Source organism: Pezoporus occidentalis, unplaced genomic scaffold (genome assembly GCF_034315485.1).
Source record: "Pezoporus occidentalis ecotype Australia unplaced genomic scaffold, CSIRO_AGI_Poc_V1 ctg190, whole genome shotgun sequence".
Lineage (NCBI taxonomy): Eukaryota > Metazoa > Chordata > Aves > Psittaciformes > Psittacidae > Pezoporus > Pezoporus occidentalis.
The window spans coordinates 24,808-44,618 of record NW_026913749.1 but is presented as its reverse complement, the minus strand read 5'-3'; the positions used below and the strand labels follow the sequence as shown (position 1 = coordinate 44,618).

The following is a 19,811-nucleotide window of genomic DNA, read 5'->3' as shown; positions in this document are numbered from 1 at the left end:
CAGCTCAGCCGGGCCCGCGGCACCGGAGCCGCCCCCCCGCGCCGCCGTGGGCCTGCCCGTGCCCCGCCATAGCAGCGGGCACCGGGCGGGTCCATCCCGGGGCCATGGGGGGGGTCCCCCTCAATAAAGCCGCTGCCGCCAGCCCTGCCTCGCCTCTCTCTGTGCCCCCCCACTCCTTACACACCCCCGGTACCGGGCCCGCCCCTCGCGGCTTTACGGCTTGTCGTAAACTCTCCGCCCATTGCGGCGGCAGCCGCGCAGCCGTAAAGCGGAGCCGCCCGCGCCCCCCGCCCGGTACCCGCAGCCCCACCGGGAGGCGATGGGGAGGGGGGGGGATGAGGATGAGGAGGATGAGGGAGGGGGGTGCGGAGGTGTGGGGCTGGGGAGGGGGTCTGGGATGGGAAATGGGGCGGGAGTGGGGTTGATGCTGGGGGGGGGGCTGGGCCTGTGGTGTGGGGGGCTGTGGGGCTCAGGTAGATCTGTGAGGGGGGGCTGTGGGGCTCAGGCGGGGCTATGGGGTTCAGGCGGGTCTGTGGGGCTCAGGCAGGGCTATGGGGCTCTATGGGGCCGGGTCCCGACCCTCCCGGTGCTGTCAGTGGCCATGGGGTACCCGTGCTCAGCGCGCCCCCCGTAGTGCCGGTCCCCATCCCCGGTACCCCCTTGGATCCGGGGGTGCCCCCCCATGGCTGACCCCTTCCCTCCCTTAGGCTGGCAGCGAGCGGCTGGCGGCAGCATGGCGCACGTGGGCCCGCGGGTGGATTACCTGGCCGGGTTCTGCTGCCCGCCGGGGGGGCTGGCGGCCGGCAAGCCCCGCGTGCTGTGCCACGACAGCGAGATCTACCTCTCCAACGGCAGCGAGTTCGTCTACGTCTACGACCAGGAGGGGAAGGTGCTGAAGGTGAGCGCTGGGGTTGGGGGGGGGTCACACTGCGGTGTGTCCCCCCCGTGCTGGAGGGGGCTGCGGGGCCGGTGTCCCCCCGGGACAGGGTGAAGGACGCCGGCATCATCCCTATCCCCACAGCAGAGCCCTTCCTGGGGTCCCTCCATCAGGGTGCCCCCGTCCAGGGGTGACTTCTCCAGCAGCTGGACCCCGTCCCCTGGCTCTGGGGCAATGGGGGGGGTTGCTGCTGTCTCTGCCCCCCTCCTCAGCCTGCAAGGCGAGCAGTGCATTGCAGCGGGAAGGGCTTTCTTCCTCGGCGAGGCGAGTGACGTGTCTGTCATTTCTCCCTCCAGAGGCTTTCGCTATTGTCTCTGCTGTGACTAACAGCGCTCATCGTACCCGGCTGCCTTTTTTTGTTCCTATTCTCGTTCCTAAGCAAGCCAGTGCTGTAAGATCAGGGTTTGCCTCCCACGCTGTGCTCCTGCTGGGAAAGTGGATCCTGGACCGGCTTTCTGAGCCTTGCTTTCCTTCCCCTCAGAGCTCCCTCCTTGCCCACAGCCCTCCCCCTGACCCCCTGCCCCTCACCCAGGAGCACTCGGCTGTGTCCGTGAGCCACGGAGCTGCCCAGGGGTAGATTTATCCCTGGAAATCACTTGTTTTCGGGACAGAATGCCTGTGATTTGGCTTTGTGTTGGGAGTTTCTTTGCCAGGGCTCTGCCAGCCTCGTGGCTGCCTCGGTGCTCACAGCGGTAGGGAGCAGCCCCGTCCCCATGGGTGCTGCAGGAAGGTGACATTTCTCTCTGCTCTCCCACCCAGGCTGTGTACCGATGCCCCGAGCAGGTCTGGCACATGGAGCTGCTGCCCCAGCCCCGGCAGCTCTACATCCTCTGTGCCCACAGCGGCATTTACTGCGTGTCCCTGGAGCAGCAGAGCAGGTGAGTGGCTCTCAGCCGCGGTGCTGTCAGCCCTGGGGCCACCTCTCATGGCTGGGATGGGGCAATTGCCCTCTCCCTGCCCATGCCCCCGCGGGCACCGGGTGCTTTTGGAGCTCTGGCTCTCGCTGATCACTGCTCTTGTGGCAGATGCTAAAAGCTGTGCTGCGGGGAGCCTGTTTGTGAGGGCCAGGGCGAGAGGCGGCCAAGGGAAGCGCTGGCTTCGCCCCACGGCTTGGCTGCCAGCTCTTCTCTGTTTGCTTGAAGGTTAATGGAGCAGACGGATGGTGACAGCCAAGAAAGCAATTGCCCTTCCGGCGTTCTCCCTGTGGATTCGGACGCCTGCATCTTCCCAGACTCCAGCCTGTGCATGTTCACTCTGCTCAACAACTTCGTCGTCACCTTGTCCCAGGCTCACGGCAAGTGGTGGATGAAGCTGCACGAGCTGCAGGGCCCCGAGCAGGACAACCCCCCGTACCGGCAGGTCAGCGAGGTGGCCTTCTGTCCCGGCCCCCCACCCGGCGACGAGGGCGACGGGCCCCCCTCCCACTTCCTGCCCGTCCTGTGCTGCGCGTCCTCCCCAGGCACCCTGGGCTCCGGGGAGGGGCTGTGGTGCTCGGGGGGCTTCGTGCTGGAGGAGCCCCTCTTCAGCCTGCTCTTTGGGATCGACGTGGCCATGCTGGAGTCTCCAATGATCCTGTGCGGCTTCCCGGATGGACAGCTCTGCTCCGTGCCGCTGAAAGCCCTCAGCTCCTCGCCTCCCGCTGACGGCTGCCACGACGTTTCCACCCAAGAGCCTCCGGTGAAGATCCTCCATCACTTGGAAGAGCCCATCGTCTTCATCGGGGCCTTGAGGACGGAGCGGAGGGCGGCCGAAGACGCCGAGGACGAGCAGCTCTTCGGAGACGCTGGCTGTGACTGCGTGGTGGCCGTGGGGCACTACGGGAAGATGGTGGCCGTGAAGGCGGATCAGAGGGAGGAGGCCACGGTGCCGGAGCTCAGGGAGTACTGCCTGCGCGGGCCCATCCTGTGCGCCGCCTGCGGCAGCGGCAGCCGCATGTACTACAGCACCCACTCGGACATCTCCGCCGTCGACCTGGACTGGGTGGGCGACTCCTCCGACCCCGAGGACGCGGAGAGCAGCACCGGCGTCCTGCCCCCCGTCCTCTCTCCGGCCAGTTTAAGTATCTGTAGCGTTGTGGCTCTTTCCTTGTCTTCTCGGGCGTCAGAAGGTACTGCTGGCAGCGGGGCGTGCGCTGGGGCGTGGGGTGGAGCGGGGCAGGAGAGCCGCCTGTGCCGGGCCGTGCCTCTCCACCCCTCCTCTCATGGTCCTCATTGGGCTCCGTCCTCCACCCGTTCTTGTTGACTCCCCTCGTTTTTGTAAGTCCTTTCTGTGTTGAGCTTAGCGACTCGGGACCAGCGCGGGGCCTGCTGCCAGCTCCGGCTCTTCCCTCTCTGCTCGGCGTCGCGGTGCTGGCACCGGCCCTGCCTGTCCCCTCGTGCTCCCTGCAGCGAGCTGGGATAAGGCTCGCTCTGGAAAGGGGGGTTCGGCCGTGCTGCTGCCTGCACCCAGGGCTCAGAGCCTGCACTGTGCTCCCCAGCCCCATAGCTGTGGGTGCTGATCGTCCCTCCAGCCCCGGCGAGGGCAGTGTGCGGTGCCTGACCCAGCCTGGGCGTGCAGCAAGGCGCAGTCTCGCCCTCAGCCCCTGCTTTGGGAGCAGAGTGCCTAGAGAGGGGGAAAGCATCTTGTAACCATGCTGAGCCCCCTGCACGGGGTAGCACGAGCAGGGTCAGAACAGGCAAGGGAGTGAGGAGAGGCTCCTGGGACACCCAGGTGAGAGCAAGGCAGGCAGCCCTGCCTGCGCCCGGCCCCACTCGCTGCCTGCAGAGCTGCATGTGGCTCGCTGCTGGGGACCCTGCATGGCAGCGCTGGCTCCCGGCGTGCTGCGGCCCCCCCAGCTCCTGCTGGCCTTGGCTTGGGGGCGGGCAGCTCCGGGAAGCATGGCTGGGGCGGCGGGGCTGTTGGGGCCAGGACAGGGATGAGGGGGGGCATTTCCCTTCATGGGTCTGTGTGTGAGGTGGGCAGAGGTGCTGCTGTGGTCCGTGTCCTGTCTCTGTTGTACCCCGCTGCAGATGGAGGTGGTACCTTGGGGCAGGCAGTGCCATCCTGTGCTCCTCCATTCCCCTGCATCCCCTCCAGCCACCAGGGAAGCCCCGGCTGCCTGCCCGACCCCTCACAGCCCTCCCTGGTTGCCTGACCTGCCCCATCTCTGCCCGCAGGTGAATCCGAGCTCTTGGCCCTGTCTGCCAAAGGCCGCCTCATGTCCTGTGGCTTATGCAGCCCCGAGGAACCTGACGTGGAGCTGACACCCGCCGAGATTGGCCGGAGGATTAAGGAGCTGCTGTCTGGGATCGGCAACACCTCGGAGAGGTAAAGGGCTCTGCGAGAGGCGGGGTTTACGGGCACCGAGCTTTTGTGCCTCAGCCATGAGCTCTGTCCGTGCCTGCTCCAAGGTTCCCTTTGGGAGCGCAGGACAGGATAAAAGCAGTGTCTCAGGGCCCCCCCTTCCCCGGGCGCTGCGGGCAGGCTGGTATTTACAGCCTCAGCAGCAGAAGGTGGCAGAGGCAGCGTGCCAGGCGCTGCCAGACACCCCGGCGCTTGCCAAGCCGGCGGGGACAGGCAGGGCAGGCGCGGGCCCCCGCGGCCATCTGCAGCGGGAGGGAGGCTCCGAGCTCCCCCTTGGCAGCGGCATTCCCGGGGCCTGGCTGGATGGAGCTGCTCCTCGGTCAGCTCCGCGCCTGGGGGTTCACGGGCAGAGCACCCTGGATCTATGGGGAAGGAGATGGGGAGTTCCTCTGTCTATCAGGGCGCTGGGGCTGCTCAGCTCGTCTGCGCGGAAGCCCTTTGTCACCAGCCCCTGCCGTGCTCCTGTCGCTGACCCAGCGTCCTTGTTGTCATCCCTGCTCCTGTTTCAGCTCTGACTCTTTGTCCTTGCAGAGTTTCCTTCCTGAAGAAAGCAGTGGACCAAAAGAACCGAGCCCTGGCCAGCCTGAACCAGGTGATGAACGTGAGCGCGGCTTTGCTCTCCAGCCAAGAAGGCCAGAAGCCCATTGCTTGCACTGTCACTGCCAACTGGAGCTGCCTCCTGCTCCGAGACACCGTCACCATCTCCTGCCTGCTGGAGAACTGCAGCGAGTACAGCCTGGAGGAGGGCTGGACCCTCTGCGTTCAGCTCCTGGCCAGCCCCTGTGCCTTAGAGGAGGAATCTGCCGACACGGCCACCACCTTCACCTTCCCCATCGACCAGCTCCTCCCTGGCAACAAGAGGGAGCTGACGCTGCCCCTCGGCTCTGCTGCCGACGCCAAGCTGGACCTGCCTCTGACCATCTCCTGTGCCCTCTACTACAGTTTACGGGATATTTTGGGCAGCGGCTCCGACTCCTCCGAGGCCCTGGATGATTTCCTGCCCGACGACTCGCCCCTGCTCTCCCCGGACAGAGAGGGGATCTGCCTGCCCCTCAGCGAATGCACCATTGACATGCTCCAGTGCCTGCGTTTTAAGAGCAGCCCCCCCGGGACGGACCCCTCCCCACTGGCCCCTGCACCCCCAGACCCCGTGGAGACCTTCTTCAAAGTGTCCCGGGAGCAGACTGAGCCCAAGGGGGGGAAGGATGAGGAGCAGCCGCCCGCCCCGGGAGAGGGGAACCTGCCGCCGTCGGCAGCGTCCATCAGGGTGTCCTCGGAGCTGCTGAAAACAGCGCTGAAAGCCTCTGACTCAGGTGGGTTCCTGGGGACGAGCATCCCCATGTCCTGGGGCAGAGGCGCTTCCATCCCGGCTGCCTTGAAAGCACCTCTGAGCCAACCCCCATTTATCAACTGGGTGAATGCTTTTCTTACCCTTTTACTCAGAGGAAAAGGGAGAAATCAGAGAATGAGAGAATGGTTTGGGATGAGAGGGACCTTAAAGCTCCTCCAGCTCCAACCCCTGCCACGGGCAGGGACACCTTCCACTAGAGCAGCTTGCTCCAAGCCCCTGTGTCCAACCTGGCCTTGAACACTGCCAGGGATGGGGCAGCCACAGCAGGGGGGGTCTCCTGGGGCACTGGTCAGCCCTGTAACGAGCTCCTCTTTGTGCCCTGTGTCCGCAGAGGTGCCCCTGAGCTGTGCCACGCTGCGCTGGCTGCTGGCAGAGAACGCCGGGGCCAAGGCGCTGAGCAGCGGGACCGTGACCTCGGTGCGCGGCGCGGCTCCGGCCGGAGGAGAGGTGCAGCTGCTCGTGCGAGAGGCAAGCAATGGGTCAGCCCTCAGAGGAGCTCCCCATCCCAGCAGCTCCAGCCCACAGCCCCCTCGCTCGTGCCAGGAGCTGGGTGATGATGGCCTTGACACCCTGACCCCACGCTGTCATCTGGGGGTCTGCTGCGTGCTGTGTGCTGGGGCTGGGGCTGGTGTGTGGGGCTCGAGGGGTCCTCTTCTCCCAGTCCTAGACTTCCCAAAGGCTGTGGCAGCTTCCCTTCCTCTCTAGGTGGGTTTGTGCCCCCCCCCAGTATTCTCATTTCCCTGCTAGGCAGGGCAGTGGGCTGCTGGCACGTGCCACCTCCCCTCCCAACGTCCCTTTGCCAGCCCATAGGATCCCTGTGGGTGCTCTTGGCTATGGGCGTTCCACTGGAGCAGTGTGGCCCCTGCTCCTGGCCCCCCCTTGCCCAGCCCCTCTGAGATGTGAAAATCCCCCCCTCCAAGCACAGAGGGAAAGCACAAACCGCCCGGCTTTCCTGGTGGACCCCATGACGAGGGGCCTGGCACGGGCCATGACCTGGCTTGGGCTGGTTCACGGCTGAGGGCTTCAATACCACCACTGTGATCAGTGGCAGTGTTAATTCTGCCTGGGCTGAGCTTGATGGATTAAATCCACCGGGGTGGCAGCCAGCATCTTGTCAGGAACGGGCATCCGTTGACCACCGGCAGCACCGGTGAGACCCATTGCTCTGCTGGCTGCGGTACCGGCTCTGCCTTGGCTGAAGGAGCAGGCGAGGGCTCATCTGGAGCCTCATGGCCACCGGGGCTGGGCTGGGGGCAAACACTCCTCAGAGGGGCTGGACAAGGGCTCTGATGCGCCCAGCTGGGCTGGCAGCATCTCTGCTGCATTTCCCTGTTCCAGGCTGGAGAGGAAATGGGTTGCTGGGGGTAGGGATGGGGGAGAAGAGCCTCTTGGGGACCCCTGTGCCATGGGGAGGGGTCCTGGGTGCCCTCACCCCATCCGCTGTGGCAGTGGTGGTGTTGAGGATGTTCTCGCTGTCCCAGGTGTCCATGAACGACCTCAGCCCCGCGGGGCCCATCCAGGCCGTGGAGATCCTGGTGGAGAGCCCGTCCTTGGCTGACATGTGCAGGATGCACCACGCCGTGATCCGGCGCATCCAGGTACGCTCGGTCCCTGCAGACGTGGCCCTGGGGGGACAGGGGGCACCCCGAGGCCACCAAAGCCCTGAGGCCAAAGCCTGCAGCCGGGTGCTCTGGGAGGTTTCTCTGGCACCACCATGTGGCAGCCGGGCCTGGCTTTTGGCAGGGCTCGGGAGTGGGACCGTGGTGCACCCCATTCCCTTCCCGAGGCCTGGAACACCGGGAATGCCGTCCGCCTGCCCTGGGAACAACCCCGGTCAGCTTGGCAGCCGAGCCGAGCAGCGGGGCTGGCAGCCGTCCCGGAGGTGCCTCAGCGCCGGCACAACGCGGTGCCAGGCCTTGGGGCGAGCACGGCTGCCAAGTGGAGCCTTGCCTCGGGCCCGGAGCCGGGGTTCCCGGTGCCGGGTGCTCAGAGCTCCCCGTTCCCACAGGCGCTGGTGCTGGAGCAGGCAGCGCAGGGCTCGGGAGCCCCTGACCTCCGCATGCAGTACCTGCGCCAGATCCAGGCCAACCACGAGGTGAGGCGGAGCACCGGGCCCCCGCCGTGGCGCAGCGCCGTCCCCCGCGGGGTGCACGCCACGGGGACCCCCGAAGCAGCGCCCGTCTCAAGCTCCATCTTTGCACAGACGCTGCTGAAGGAGGCACAGACCCTGCGGGAGCAGTCACCCCACGGCGAGGAGGGAGCCGCCATGGCAGAGAAGCTCCTCCAGATCTACCAGCAGCTGCGGAACCCCAGCCTTGTTCTGCTCTGAGCAGCGGGGTGAGCCCGAGCCCCGCCGGCCGGGGCGGGTGCCCATGGGACAGCGGCGAGGAGGGACCCCCACCGGAGGAGGAGCGAGCCCGGGCAGGCGGTGAGGCCCTGGGTGGCCGCGGCGGTGACCCGGTTGTGGGGACACGTGTGTGTGTGTGTGTGTGTGTGTTTTGTGGTCGTGTTGGCAGCACCGGAGGGTCGCGGGGCTCCGGTGGCAGCGCCAGGGGGCTCCTGGGCTGGCCCCAGCCCGGTCCTGCCGCCCCGCGGGCAGCTCCGGGGCCGTGGTGTCTCGTGGATCGTTCTAGCCGTGGTAGTTGTAGTGCTCTCCCGGCCGTGCCGCGCCGCGCCGCGGGCTGTGCCCCCGGCCCGCCTTGCCTTTCAGGATCAGGACAAACAGGGTGCTGTGCCAGGGTGCCCAGCGGGCGCCCGCCCCGGGGGAGCCCCGTTTTCTGCTGGGCAGGGGAGGGGGGTTCCGCTCCCCCGTTGTTTCTATAAAGGATCCCGTGTTTCCGTGGCGGGGCCGCGGGGTTTGGCCCGGTCCTTCCCCGCCCCGCTCCAGTGTCTGTAACTCTGTCGTCTGCCATGAAATCGATCGTGCCGCTCACCAGTGCCCGTCTCTTTCCTTTCCATCTCAAGCGGGGCCCTGCCAGCTCCCTGCGGTGCTGCCACTGCCGTCCCCTCCTGCTCCCCCGGCCTGGCAGAGGGGCCATGGGCATCCCAGTGCCTCCATGCTCCGGTTCCCAGTCCCTCCCCTCCGGTTCCCAGTGTGGCAGTGGGTTTGTGTGGCTGAGCCCCCAGCCCCAGCTGCCGCATGGGACCCCCAGCCCTGTGCCCCCGCCAAGCCTGGCAGCTCTGCCTGCAGCAGCCTGAGTGTCCCCATGTCCTAGAGCAGTGGCAGGGGTGGGATGTGGCAATAGGATTGGCCCTTTCCCTGGGGTGTCGGGACTCAGTCTTGGGGACAGGGATGGGGACGGGAACCTGGGTGCTGCAGGTGGGAGGACGCGGCGCTGCCCTGGTGCGATCCAAACTGAGTTTAATGCCAGGAGCCGAGAGGGACCGGGCACAGAGCTGCCACGGATGGGGCCGGGGCCGGTGCCGGTGGCAGCCCCCGTGGGTCAGTACTCCCAGAGCGTGGCGCGCAGCACGGAGTCGCTGTCGGCACGCAGGGAGCCGGCCGGGTCCCCGCGCAGGTACCGCCCGTTCTTGGCTTTGATGGCGACGCGGCCCCGCTCCCGGAACTCGAAGAAGAAATCCTCGGAGAGGTCCCCATCGCTGCACACGGCCCCGCTGCTCGCCACGTACCAGAACTTGCCCCCCTGGCCTGCGGGAGCCCCCCGGGGCTGTTGGTGGCGTCTGGCAGGGCCTGTGGTACCCCCACCCCAACCCCAATAGCATCGTCCCCATCACCCACCTCGGATCTGGTAGGCGCCGTCGCTGAAGCTGATGTGGAAGACGTCGTAGACGGAGCGGTTGGAGTCAAGCAGGTTGGAGCCGCGGTGGTAGCAGACGAAGCCGTGCTCGCCCCGCAGCACCAGCATGGGGCGGTTGATCAGCTTCAGCGTGAACTCCTCATCCTCCCCTGCGCGGGAGCCCGGCCTTGAGCACCCTGGGGTGTTGGACACCCCCCCCCATAACCCCATCCCCACCCCAGCACTTACCCACGGCATCACTGACAGCCGCGAGCTGCCCGTTCCTCTTGGTGCAGACGTAGCGGCCGTTGCTGGCGCGCAGGGCCACGCGCCGCCCGCGCCACTCGATGTCGAACATGGTGTTGGCAGCGCTGGTGAAGGGGGGGAGCGTGAGCCGGGAGCCCCTGTACCCAACCCCAGCCCCAGCCCCTGGCACCACTCACACTTCGGTAGCCACAGCCTGGATGCCCCCATGGGCCACGAGGGTCCAGTAGCTGCCGGTGTTGGTGTGCAGGCTGCACTTGTTGGTGTCGCGGTCGATCTGGAGCTGGAAGGTCTCGTGGTTCAGCTCCTCATCCTGGTTTGCCGACACGTTGATGCCTGCGGGCAGGAGGGGACGTTGGCACCGGCCACGCTGCGGCCACGTTCCCCCCTCGCTGGTAAATCCCTCTATGAACAACCGTGCTAATTGGGCTGGGTAAGCTGATTGCCGCGGGTCCATCTGGCCAGCGCCGCGCCGCACAATTCCCTATTTATAGCCTGCCCGACACTGCCACCCGGCCCTAAGCTGCTTGGCAAAGGGGCAGCGCGGTGCTGGGGCAGCCGGGGGCACGGCACAGCCATGGGGACCCTCATGGGCTCCGGAGGCCTTGGCGCAGCCATGGCCTGTGCCAGGCACCCCATGGAGGGGTCTGCCCACGGGCATGGTTCTGCACAACCAACCCCTCCTGCTGCCTGCCCCTGGTGCCAAACAGCCCCACGCCAGGACACGCGTGTCTCTGTGTGTGCAAACACATGCACACACCTCCGTGGCACTGAGCAGAGCCCTGCATGCGTGTGCACACGCAAACACACGTGCACCAGCCCGGGATGAGCCCTGCACACGCACACATGGGCGGCACAGAGCTGTGCACACACCGCAATGGCCATGCATAAACACGTATGGGCTGTGCATGCAAATGCATGCATCGCGTGCAGCCCTGCTCGCTCTGTACACACACGTGTGCACCCTCCCTGTGAGCCCGGTGCACCCACACACAGCCCTAAACCCACACATGGAGCTCTGCACACAAACACACCCCGCTATGCAAACCTATACACACCCATGGAGCCCTGGCTGCACACACACACACCTATGGAGCCCGGCACAGCCCCATTCTGCTCTGGCCACAGCCCCCCCAGCCCTCAGCTGCAGCCTCCCCAGCGCAGCAGCAGCACTGGGGTGCCCCATATCCCTGGGGAACAGCTATGGGGTGGTCATTGCAGGCTCTCCTCCCATAGCGGGGTTCCCAGGGGGTGGGAGCCGCTCCCTGGGGCTCCCATGGGGCCGGCGGCGCTTACCCTGCCGGATGGAGACGTATCTGCCGTTGGCCGCGGTGAACACAACCTGCGGGTGGCTCTCCTCCAGGTCGAAGAGTTCGTCTTTGCCCGGCTTGGAGCTGCGGCCGGACTTGAGGGTCCCGGTGGGCCCGGTGGGTGTCAGGTATTTGCCGTCGCAGTCCTTGAAGGCCAGCTTGCCCGCCTTGAACTCGAGGGTGTAGCCGGTGCGGGCGCCGGGCTCGGGCACCAGGGTCCCGTCGCAGCGCAGGTAGCGCTCGTCGGCCGTGCGCAGGCTGTACTTCTTGTCCTGGAAGCAGAGGGTGATGAGCGCGTCCACCCCCCAGGGCAGGTTGCTGTCGGTGGCGATCTCGTCCTCGTGGGCGCTGAGGTGGGCGTAGCGGCGGCGGCTGACGCTGAGCAGGTTGGCCTGGGGGTGCATGGCCAAGTGCACGGTCCAGAGCTCGCCCTCCGTCACGCTGGGCGCGAAGCAGGACAGGCGGTCCTGGCAGCCGCCGAAGAAGCGCCGGTGCGGCGCCGACTGCAGCGCCCAGCGCCCGTCCGACTGCGTGATGATGCTGAAGCGCTCGTCCCGGCCCGGCTGCTCGGCCTCGCACCGCACCTTCCCGTCCTTGTCAGCGCCCAGGTACCGGCCCAAGTGGCTCTTGAGGAAGACGACGGAGCTGTCGGCCTCATCCTGCTCCAGCGTCCAGATCTGTTTGCGCTTCAGGCTGGGCGCCGAGGCGTTCACCTTGTAGCCGAAGCTCTCCGCCGTCAGGTACCGGCTCTCGCAGTTGATCAACCCGAACTGGATCTTGAGGACCTGGTGGATCCCATTCGTTGGCATCTTCGGCGGGGGCGTTCCCCCGGCCCTGCCGAGCCCTGGGGACGGCTGCGGTGCCCCGGTGCCGGTTGATCGGCCGCTATGGGGTTATAAAACCCGGCCAGATTGCGGCGAGCGCCGGGGCTGCCGGAACCGGCCACCACGGCAGCCCCCGGCCACCGTCCGTCCCCGCGGCCTCGGCTCTCCTGCCACGGAGCCGCGGGTGGAAAACTGGTGTGGGAACTCGATCCGGCGTATCCGTTCCCGGCGGGTTAAGGTTACCGGCCCCTCTGATTGAGCAGCGGTCACCTCCAGCCGCGCCGCCTCCCGCCCTGCCCATAAGCGCCTTTACCAATTAGCCAGGCATTTTGATTAGTTTAAACCTTTTATCCTGCTTTGGGGCCCTCGGCCTCCATCTGTCCTGTTAGCACCAAATCCCTCCTGGGGCTCCGGATCGGGGTCATGGCTGCTTCTCCCCCTTCCAAGAGCCCACAGCGGTGATGGTGGGGACCCTCCATCTCCAGCGCCACAGGGCTGAGCCTGGGTGCAGCTCATGGCGGTGGTGCGGGTGCTGCCTGAGGGGACAGGAGGGGACGGTCCCCACTGTGCCTTCCCCTCAGCCCGGCCTCCAGCTTTGACCACGCTCCACCGTAGGCACCTAAGGAGAGCCTTTGGCCACCCCGAAGCGCTCAGACCCCCATCCCACCCCTGGCCGCGGTGATGCTGTTGTGCCGCAGCGATGGCTCCGGTGTCAGCGCAGCACCGGTTATTGTTCCGCAGCAACCCCGGGGGTTGGGTACCTCATCACTATTTCATGGCCGAGCCTCCCTCAGCCCCCCCCCCCGGCCGTGGTGATACCCGAGCCCGGCGCGGTGTAACTGACCCCCAGTGAAACGGATACGGGTCAGCTTTCGGGATGGGGGGGGATAAGTGGGTCAGGGTCCTGCGGAGGGGCTGTGGGCATCTGTGGGCAGCTGGTGGGGTCTGGCAGCGCTGGGTCTCGGTGGGTGCCCATCAGCACTGAGCCTCCAGGAGCTGCATTTGTACATGTTGCCCCCCCCCCCCAGTCCCCCGCCATGGGGGCCAGGTTCCCTTTGGAGGGGTTCGTTTGGGCTCTGCCCCACAACCACAGCCGGTGCCTTCATCCCCTTGAGCTGGGGACACCCGGACCCCCCTCTGCATCTCTCCCTGCTTTGGGGGGGGGGTGGCTTTGAGACCCCACATGCTCACGACAGCCCCCCCTGTGCGAGCATCACGAGGGTGCCCCCAGCCCGGCTCCATCCAACACCGGCCCAAAGGGATGGGGGATGCCGGGGCTCTGGGGGCGCTCAGGGGTGCGGGGTATCGGGTACCCCTCCCGTCACCCCTCCCTGCGCCAACACCCGTCCCGGCCGTCACCGTGACGACGGGAGGGGACGGGACCGGGTGTGTGTGTGTGTGTGTGTGTGCGTGACCGCATCACCGCGGCGACGGGCGGGGCGCGGCGCCTTCCTCCTCCTCCTCCTCCTCCTCCTCCTCCTCCTCCTCCTCCTCCCGCACCCACCGGCCCCATCGCTCCTAATACGGGCACCGCCGGCCCGGCCCTGCCCCAGCGGCCGCCGTGTTTGGGCAGGAGGAAGCAGCGGGTCCCCCCCCGCCTCCCCGCCGCCCATCCCCGGTGTCACCGGTCCCGACCCGCGCTTGTGTCTCCCCACACACGCTGTGGGTGCCCCGGACCCCCCAATGTCCCCGCACAGGGACCGCCGGTAATGGGTGCCCCGGGGGGCTCCACCGGGTCCCTGCACCCTGGGATGGGAGTAATGGGATGCAGCCGTCACCTGCACAGCCCCTAGGAGCTGGATCCTGGCCCAAGCCCACCGCAGCCCACCGGGGGTGTGAGACCCTTCAAGCCGTGCCGGGACCCCCGCATCCTGCTGGCACCCGCATCCCGACATCCCCGCTCTGCTGCTGTGGCACCGGTGACCCCTTCACACCGGGCTCGGCCACCGGCAGCACCGGGGCCTGCAGGGACACCGGAGCTGGGGAGCTTTGCCCCCAAGCGGTGCTGGGCATCCCATGGGAGTCAGTGATGGCAAGGCCAGGAGCTGCCCGGGTCAGCACCCAGCAGCACCAAGGGGCTGCCAGGATGGCACGTGGGGCTCTGTTGTGCCCTGTGGCTGCCTGGCATGGCACTTGGATACCCAGCATTGGCAGGGGGCTCTGGCACGGTGCATTGGGCTGAGCCATGCCGTGACACCGGCAGCAGTGGGGGTGACACAGCCCAGGGTACCCCAGGATGAAGCCGGAGACCTCAGACATGAGGAGGGGCCCAGGCTGCCAGGCTCTGGTGTTGGCCATGGCCAGGGTGCCACCCATGGGGTGCACAGCAGCAGTTGTGGGGTGCCAGTGCTATCACTGGGTGCACGGCAGTGCTGGAGCTGAGGATGAGGGCTTTTGGGGTGCCTGGTGCTGGCTGTGTGGTGCCGTGGCACTGCCGGGGTGCAGGGCGCTGCTATGGGGTGCGGATTGCTGTCTATAGGGTGCAGGGTGCTACCTGCAGGGTGCTGGGTGTCGCTCCAGCATCACGGCCCGTCTACAGGCGCGATGGGCAGAGGGTGCTTATGGCTGCGGGATGCTGATGCCAGGATGGGACCGGTGCGGGTGCAATGGAGGCGCAGTGCTGCTGGGGGTGTGCAGGGCTCAGGGACTCCCTGTGCTATGGGTGCCATGGGTGCCATCAGTGGGTGCTATGGGTGCCATGGGTGCCATGGGTGGGTGCTATGGGTGCCATCGGTGGCTGCTATGGGTGCCATGGGTGCCATCAGTGGGTGCTATGGGTGCCATGGGTGCTGTCGGTGGGTGCTATGGGTGCCATCGGTAGGTGCTATGGGTGCTGTTGGTGGGTGCTATGGGTGCCATGGGTGCCATCGGTGGGTGATATGAATGCCGTCGGTGGGTGCCATGGATGCCGTCGGTGGGTGCCATGGGTGCTGTCAGTGGGTGCTATGGGTGCCATGGGTGCCGTCAGTGAGTGCCATGGGTGCCATGGGTGCCGTCGGTGGGTGCCATGGGTGCCGTCAGTGGGTGCTATGGGTGCCATGGGTGCCATGGGTTCTATGGGTTCTATGGGTGCTATGGGTGCTATGTGTTCTATGTGTTCTATGGGTGCCATGGGTGCCATGGGTGCTATGGGTGCCATGGGTGCCGTCAGTGAGTGCCATGGGTGCCATGGGTGCTGTTGGTGGGTGCCATGGGTGCCGTCAGTGGGTGCTATGGGTGCCATGGGTGCCATCGGTGGGTGCTAGGGGTGCCAGGGGTGCCGTCGGTGGGTGCCATGGGTGCCATGCGTGCCATTGGTGGGTGCTATGGGTGCCATGGATGCTGTTGGTGGGTGCCATGGGTGCCGTCGGTGGGTGCCATGGGTGCTATGGGTGCCATGGGTGCCATGGGTGCTGTTGGTGGGTGCCATGGGTGCCGTCGGTGGGTGCTATGGGTGCCATGGGTGCCGTCGGTGGGGTACACGTGCTGCCCGCGGCGCTGCACGTGCTGCCCAGGGGGCACCGGGTGTCGGGGGGGGGGGGGCACTGCCGGTGCCACCGCCGGGGCTCGGGGCTGGACCCGGTGGTACCGGATGGACCCGGGCCCTGCCCTGGGGGGGGAAGGGGGGGGGGGTCCCCACCGGGGCCGGGGGTCGCCGCCGCCCCCCCCCCCCCCAAAAGAAACCCATGCAGGTTCCGGGGTGCGCGGGGCGGGGGCAGCCCGGCAGCCGCCCCACGTGGCCTTGTCCGTAGCAGCCAATGAGAAGGCTTGTTTCTGAAAGATCTCCATATATGGCGATGTTCTCGGCCGGGTGGGCGGAGCCGCCGCCCTCTGAGTATAAAAGCGTGGGGCTGGGAGCCGGGCGGTCTCACTCAGCCGGCGGCAGCGGAACCCGCGGCAGCGTCTGCGCAGCGCCGAGAGCAGCTTCCCCCGCACAGGTACCGCACCGGCCCCGCCGCACCGGGGCTCGCCCCAGCACCGCAGCCCCTTCCCCTGCACCCACCGGGGCCGGCGGGTTCGGTCCCCCCCCGCACCCGGGGTTGGCTGTGCCCGGGTCGCGTCCCGTGTATCCCCCCCCCCTTTCCCCCCCGCACCGCAATGGAATGGTCTCGCCCGCTTGAACGGGCCGCTGTGGGGTGGGACGCGATTGGTGGCGGCGGCGGGTGACGTCAGGGCGCGGGCGATTCAAACAGCAGCCGGGGGGGGGGGTTCGGGGCCGGGCCTCTCCCGGTTGCGGGGTCGCTGACCGGGTTCTGCCGCCGCAGAGCGCCCGCCATGGAAGAGGAGATCGCCGCCCTCGTCATCGACAACGGCTCCGGCATGTGCAAGGCCGGGTTCGCCGGGGACGACGCCCCCCGCGCCGTGTTCCCGTCCATCGTCGGGCGCCCCCGGCACCAGGTAGGCGGGGAGGGGAGCGGAGGGGAGGGAGGGCCGGGGCGGTGCTGGCGCTGGGCGGGTGCTGACTCACCCTTGGTTTCCCCAGGGCGTCATGGTGGGCATGGGGCAGAAGGACAGCTACGTGGGGGACGAGGCCCAGAGCAAGAGAGGGATCCTCACGCTGAAGTACCCCATCGAGCACGGCATCGTCACCAACTGGGATGACATGGAGAAGATCTGGCACCACACCTTCTACAACGAGCTGCGCGTGGCCCCCGAGGAGCACCCCGTGCTGCTCACCGAGGCTCCCCTCAACCCCAAGGCCAACAGAGAGAAGATGACGCAGGTACCGGCTCCCTGCCCGCCGGTCCCCGCCCCGGCTCTCATCTTTGTTCCCGACCCTCCTTTTGTTACATCTCAACCCTGAGTTTGGTTCTTTTTGTTTTCTCTCCCGCCGTTTTCAGGGCTCTGTACTCGTGGCATTTCTTCCTTGACGCCTCAGGTTTCTTTCGTTTTGTGTTTTCTGCCTGCGGTCTTTGCGTTTTCCCTTCACACACCGTGGTTTTAGCTTAATTTTGTGCATGTCAGCATGCGTGTTCTAACGGGGGAGGCTGAGTGGCCACCGTGTCGTTACTTGGTGCTCATTGGCTTCTTTATCCTTTCCTTTCCCAGATCATGTTTGAGACCTTCAACACCCCAGCCATGTACGTGGCCATCCAGGCTGTGCTGTCCCTCTATGCCTCTGGTCGTACCACTGGTATTGTTATGGACTCTGGAGATGGTGTCACCCACACCGTCCCCATCTACGAGGGTTATGCTCTGCCCCACGCCATCCTGCGTCTGGACTTGGCCGGCCGTGACCTGACAGACTACCTCATGAAGATCCTGACAGAGAGGGGCTACAGCTTCACCACCACAGCCGAAAGGGAAATTGTCCGTGACATCAAGGAGAAGCTCTGCTACGTCGCGCTGGACTTCGAGCAGGAGATGGCCACCGCTGCCTCCTCCTCCTCCTTGGAGAAGAGCTATGAGCTGCCTGACGGCCAGGTCATCACCATTGGCAACGAGAGGTTCCGGTGTCCCGAAGCCCTTTTCCAGCCTTCCTTCCTGGGTAGGTGTGGGTCACGTGGGGCTAGCGTTGCCAGAGCGAGGCGCAGCATGGGTGCTAATGAGCTTGCAACTCTCCTTCCCCAGGCATGGAGTCCTGCGGCATCCACGAGACCACATTCAACTCCATCATGAAGTGTGACGTTGACATCCGAAAGGACCTGTATGCCAACACGGTGCTGTCTGGAGGCACCACCATGTACCCCGGCATCGCCGACAGGATGCAGAAGGAGATCACAGCCCTGGCGCCCAGCACGATGAAGATCAAGGTAAGGGATGCTCTGTGGTGGGCTGGCCTGGTCCTCGCAGGGAGAGGAAGGCCACTCCACCCTGACCGCTCCTCTCCTCCTGCAGATCATCGCCCCTCCGGAGCGCAAGTACTCGGTGTGGATCGGCGGCTCCATCCTGGCCTCGCTCTCCACCTTCCAGCAGATGTGGATCAGCAAGCAGGAGTACGACGAGTCCGGCCCCTCCATCGTCCACCGTAAATGCTTCTAATGGGACTGCGGCGGTGCCGCGCGGGTGGCACTCGTGTCTGTGTGCCCAGGCAAAGCCCACACACCTCATGCCAGCCTCCTACAACTGGAATAAGCCTTCTGCAACAGCACCCGCCCTCGGACACCGCAGCCGGCACTGGATGGTCGAGCTCTCGCTTGACTTGACCCTTGTTACTCGAGTCAGCCAATAATACCCTGTACCCATCGGCCCACCGCGCCGCCCCGCTGCGTACAGGGTATTGGGGGGCAGAGCTGCCATGCATCCAGTGTGTGGATATTCCAGATTCCCTGTAGAGGCTGGTAGGAGTCCATCGGGAATTCACCTCTGTCGCTGCCGTTCTAGCAAGGTTGGGAAAACATATCGCATCCGAGCCTTACGAACCAGCCTTCATCCTCCTCCTCCTCCTCCTTCCCCACCCGCATCCCACCCCACATCACGGGGCTGAGGTTCCTCAACTTGAGTTGCTGAAACTTTGCATTTACACCTGTAAATTTTCCGCATCGTTTTAATTTATGTCAGATTTTTGTACGTTGCCTTAATTGTTCTCACACATGACGGTAGGAAACCAAAATTTGTAACCGAGTCATCGGGGAAGTTGAGAAATTGTAATGCCCACAAACCACCTCATCGTGTACGGAAATAAACCAGCTGCAGTAAACTCCACCCCACCTCTGCACCGGCCTTTTTGGGGCTCAGAATATGGGGGGTTAGGCCAGAGAGGGCTGATGGGACCTGTTGGAGGCTGCTGTTTGTCAGGTAGGAGTTGGTTTGGTGCCGCTGTGTGGTCTGCCTCCGGTGGGGTGGAAATCCCATGGTGTTGGGCTGGTGCTGCGAGTGGTTCCTGGTGTTCCCGGTGAAGGTGGCACTAGAGGGGGGTTGCAGGAAAGGGCATTTCCCCAAGCCTGGGCCTGTTTCCAGCTCGGGGAAAGAGGGAATCCTGCTAATTCTGAGCTGTGTGTATCCTACCCACCATCCTGGGCTGAGTCCCCGGAGCTGGATCCCTATGGAAGGCCGGACTTCCCTTCCTTCTGCCCAGATATTCCCAGCCCCAACTGCTCTCCTCTCCACGGTGGTGAAGCAGGCACAGGCTGATGCATGCGGTGTCCCTCGGAGTGGTGGGGTTTGCTCCAGGAGCACCGGGCCAGGGTTGGGTGATGCCCCTGTGGTGCTTATGGGTGGGAACAGGCACTGAAGGGGATCGGCACTGCTCTGGTCACCCACAGAGATGGTGAGGAGCGAGGCTGGTGGCCCTGTGGGCTGGTCACCGTCACCCTGGTGTTGGCACACAATGCTGTGTGTTGGGGTGACCCATGGGGGGGCCAGGGCGGGATGAGGCTCATGGGGCCATCTGTGCCCACCAGCTGCCTGTCTGCCCATCCATCCGGACCGCTGTGCACCCATCTGTCCGTCCAGCCCCCCCTGCACCTGTCCTGCCATCCGTCCCCCCCCCCCGTGTCCAGCCTTCCCTGCGTCCATCTGTCCGGCCCGCGCTGATCTGTCCGGCCTCATCTGTCTGCCCAGCTGCACATCCCTTCTGCCCTCCATCCATCTGTCCGTCCGCTATCCCTGCGCCGCTCTGTCCACCCTGCATCCATCCATCCGTCTGTCTGCCCATCTGTCCCTCCCTCTTTGCCCTTCTCCGTCTGTCCTCTCCGCCCCTCTCTCCCATCCCCTTCATCCCTCTCTCCCATCCCCTCCGCCCCTCTCTCCTGTTCCCTCTCTCCTCTCCACTCCATCCATCCCTCCACCCCTCTCTCCCATCCCCTCTCTTTCCTCTCTCCCATCCTGTCCCCTTCATCCCTCTCTCCATCTCTCCCTCTCTCCCGTTCTCTTCTCTCTCCCTCTCTCCCTCCCCTCCATCCCTCTCACCCCTCTCTCCCCCCTCCCTCTCTCTCCCTCCCCTCTCTCTCCCCATCCTCCCTTCCCCTTCTCTCCCATCCCTCTCTCCTCTCTCCCATCCCTCCCCTCCCTCTCTCCCGTCCCCTCTCTTCCCTCCCTTCCCCTCCCTCTCTCCCGTCCCCTCCATCCTTCTCTCCCCTCCACCCCTCTCTCCCGTCCCCTCCCTCCCTCTCTCTCATCCCCTCT

At 65.9% G+C, this 19,811-nt stretch overlaps 3 protein-coding genes across 4 annotated transcripts; 2 read left to right on the top strand and 1 right to left on the bottom strand.

Moving 5' to 3' along the window:
- Nucleotides 1–104: 104 nt before the first annotated feature.
- Nucleotides 105–8,562, top strand: FAAP100 (FA core complex associated protein 100). Of its 2 annotated transcripts, XM_062616881.1 has the most exons (10): nucleotides 105–294; nucleotides 708–898; nucleotides 1,697–1,815; nucleotides 2,080–3,044; nucleotides 4,093–4,243; nucleotides 4,811–5,592; nucleotides 5,962–6,098; nucleotides 7,112–7,228; nucleotides 7,639–7,725; nucleotides 7,834–8,562. In XM_062616881.1, exons 1-10 carry the CDS (start codon nucleotides 105–107, stop codon nucleotides 7,957–7,959), a joined length of 2,865 nt encoding a protein of 954 aa, XP_062472865.1. In that variant the 3' UTR covers nucleotides 7,960–8,562. The 2 variants fall into 2 exon arrangements, 1 of the variants encoding a protein (XP_062472865.1); XR_009964408.1 differs by lacking the exon at nucleotides 7,834–8,562 and having other exon boundaries at nucleotides 5,962–6,109; nucleotides 7,639–7,670.
- A 510-nt stretch (nucleotides 8,563–9,072) lies between these two features.
- On the bottom strand, nucleotides 9,073–11,754 carry FSCN2 (fascin actin-bundling protein 2, retinal). The gene is made up of 5 exons (XM_062616880.1): nucleotides 10,928–11,754; nucleotides 9,811–9,967; nucleotides 9,617–9,738; nucleotides 9,370–9,537; nucleotides 9,073–9,279 (listed from the first exon to the last, which is right to left on the bottom strand). The coding sequence occupies exons 1-5, from the start codon at nucleotides 11,748–11,750 to the stop codon at nucleotides 9,074–9,076; spliced, it is 1,476 nt and encodes a 491-aa protein (XP_062472864.1). The 5' UTR covers nucleotides 11,751–11,754; the 3' UTR covers nucleotide 9,073.
- A 3,777-nt stretch (nucleotides 11,755–15,531) lies between these two features.
- ACTG1 (actin gamma 1) lies at nucleotides 15,532–18,389 on the top strand. The gene is made up of 6 exons (XM_062616879.1): nucleotides 15,532–15,682; nucleotides 16,010–16,142; nucleotides 16,228–16,467; nucleotides 16,794–17,232; nucleotides 17,316–17,497; nucleotides 17,583–18,389. Exons 2-6 carry the CDS (start codon nucleotides 16,020–16,022, stop codon nucleotides 17,724–17,726), a joined length of 1,128 nt encoding a protein of 375 aa, XP_062472863.1. The 5' UTR covers nucleotides 15,532–15,682; nucleotides 16,010–16,019; the 3' UTR covers nucleotides 17,727–18,389.
- The last annotated feature ends 1,422 nt before the right edge of the window (nucleotides 18,390–19,811 follow it).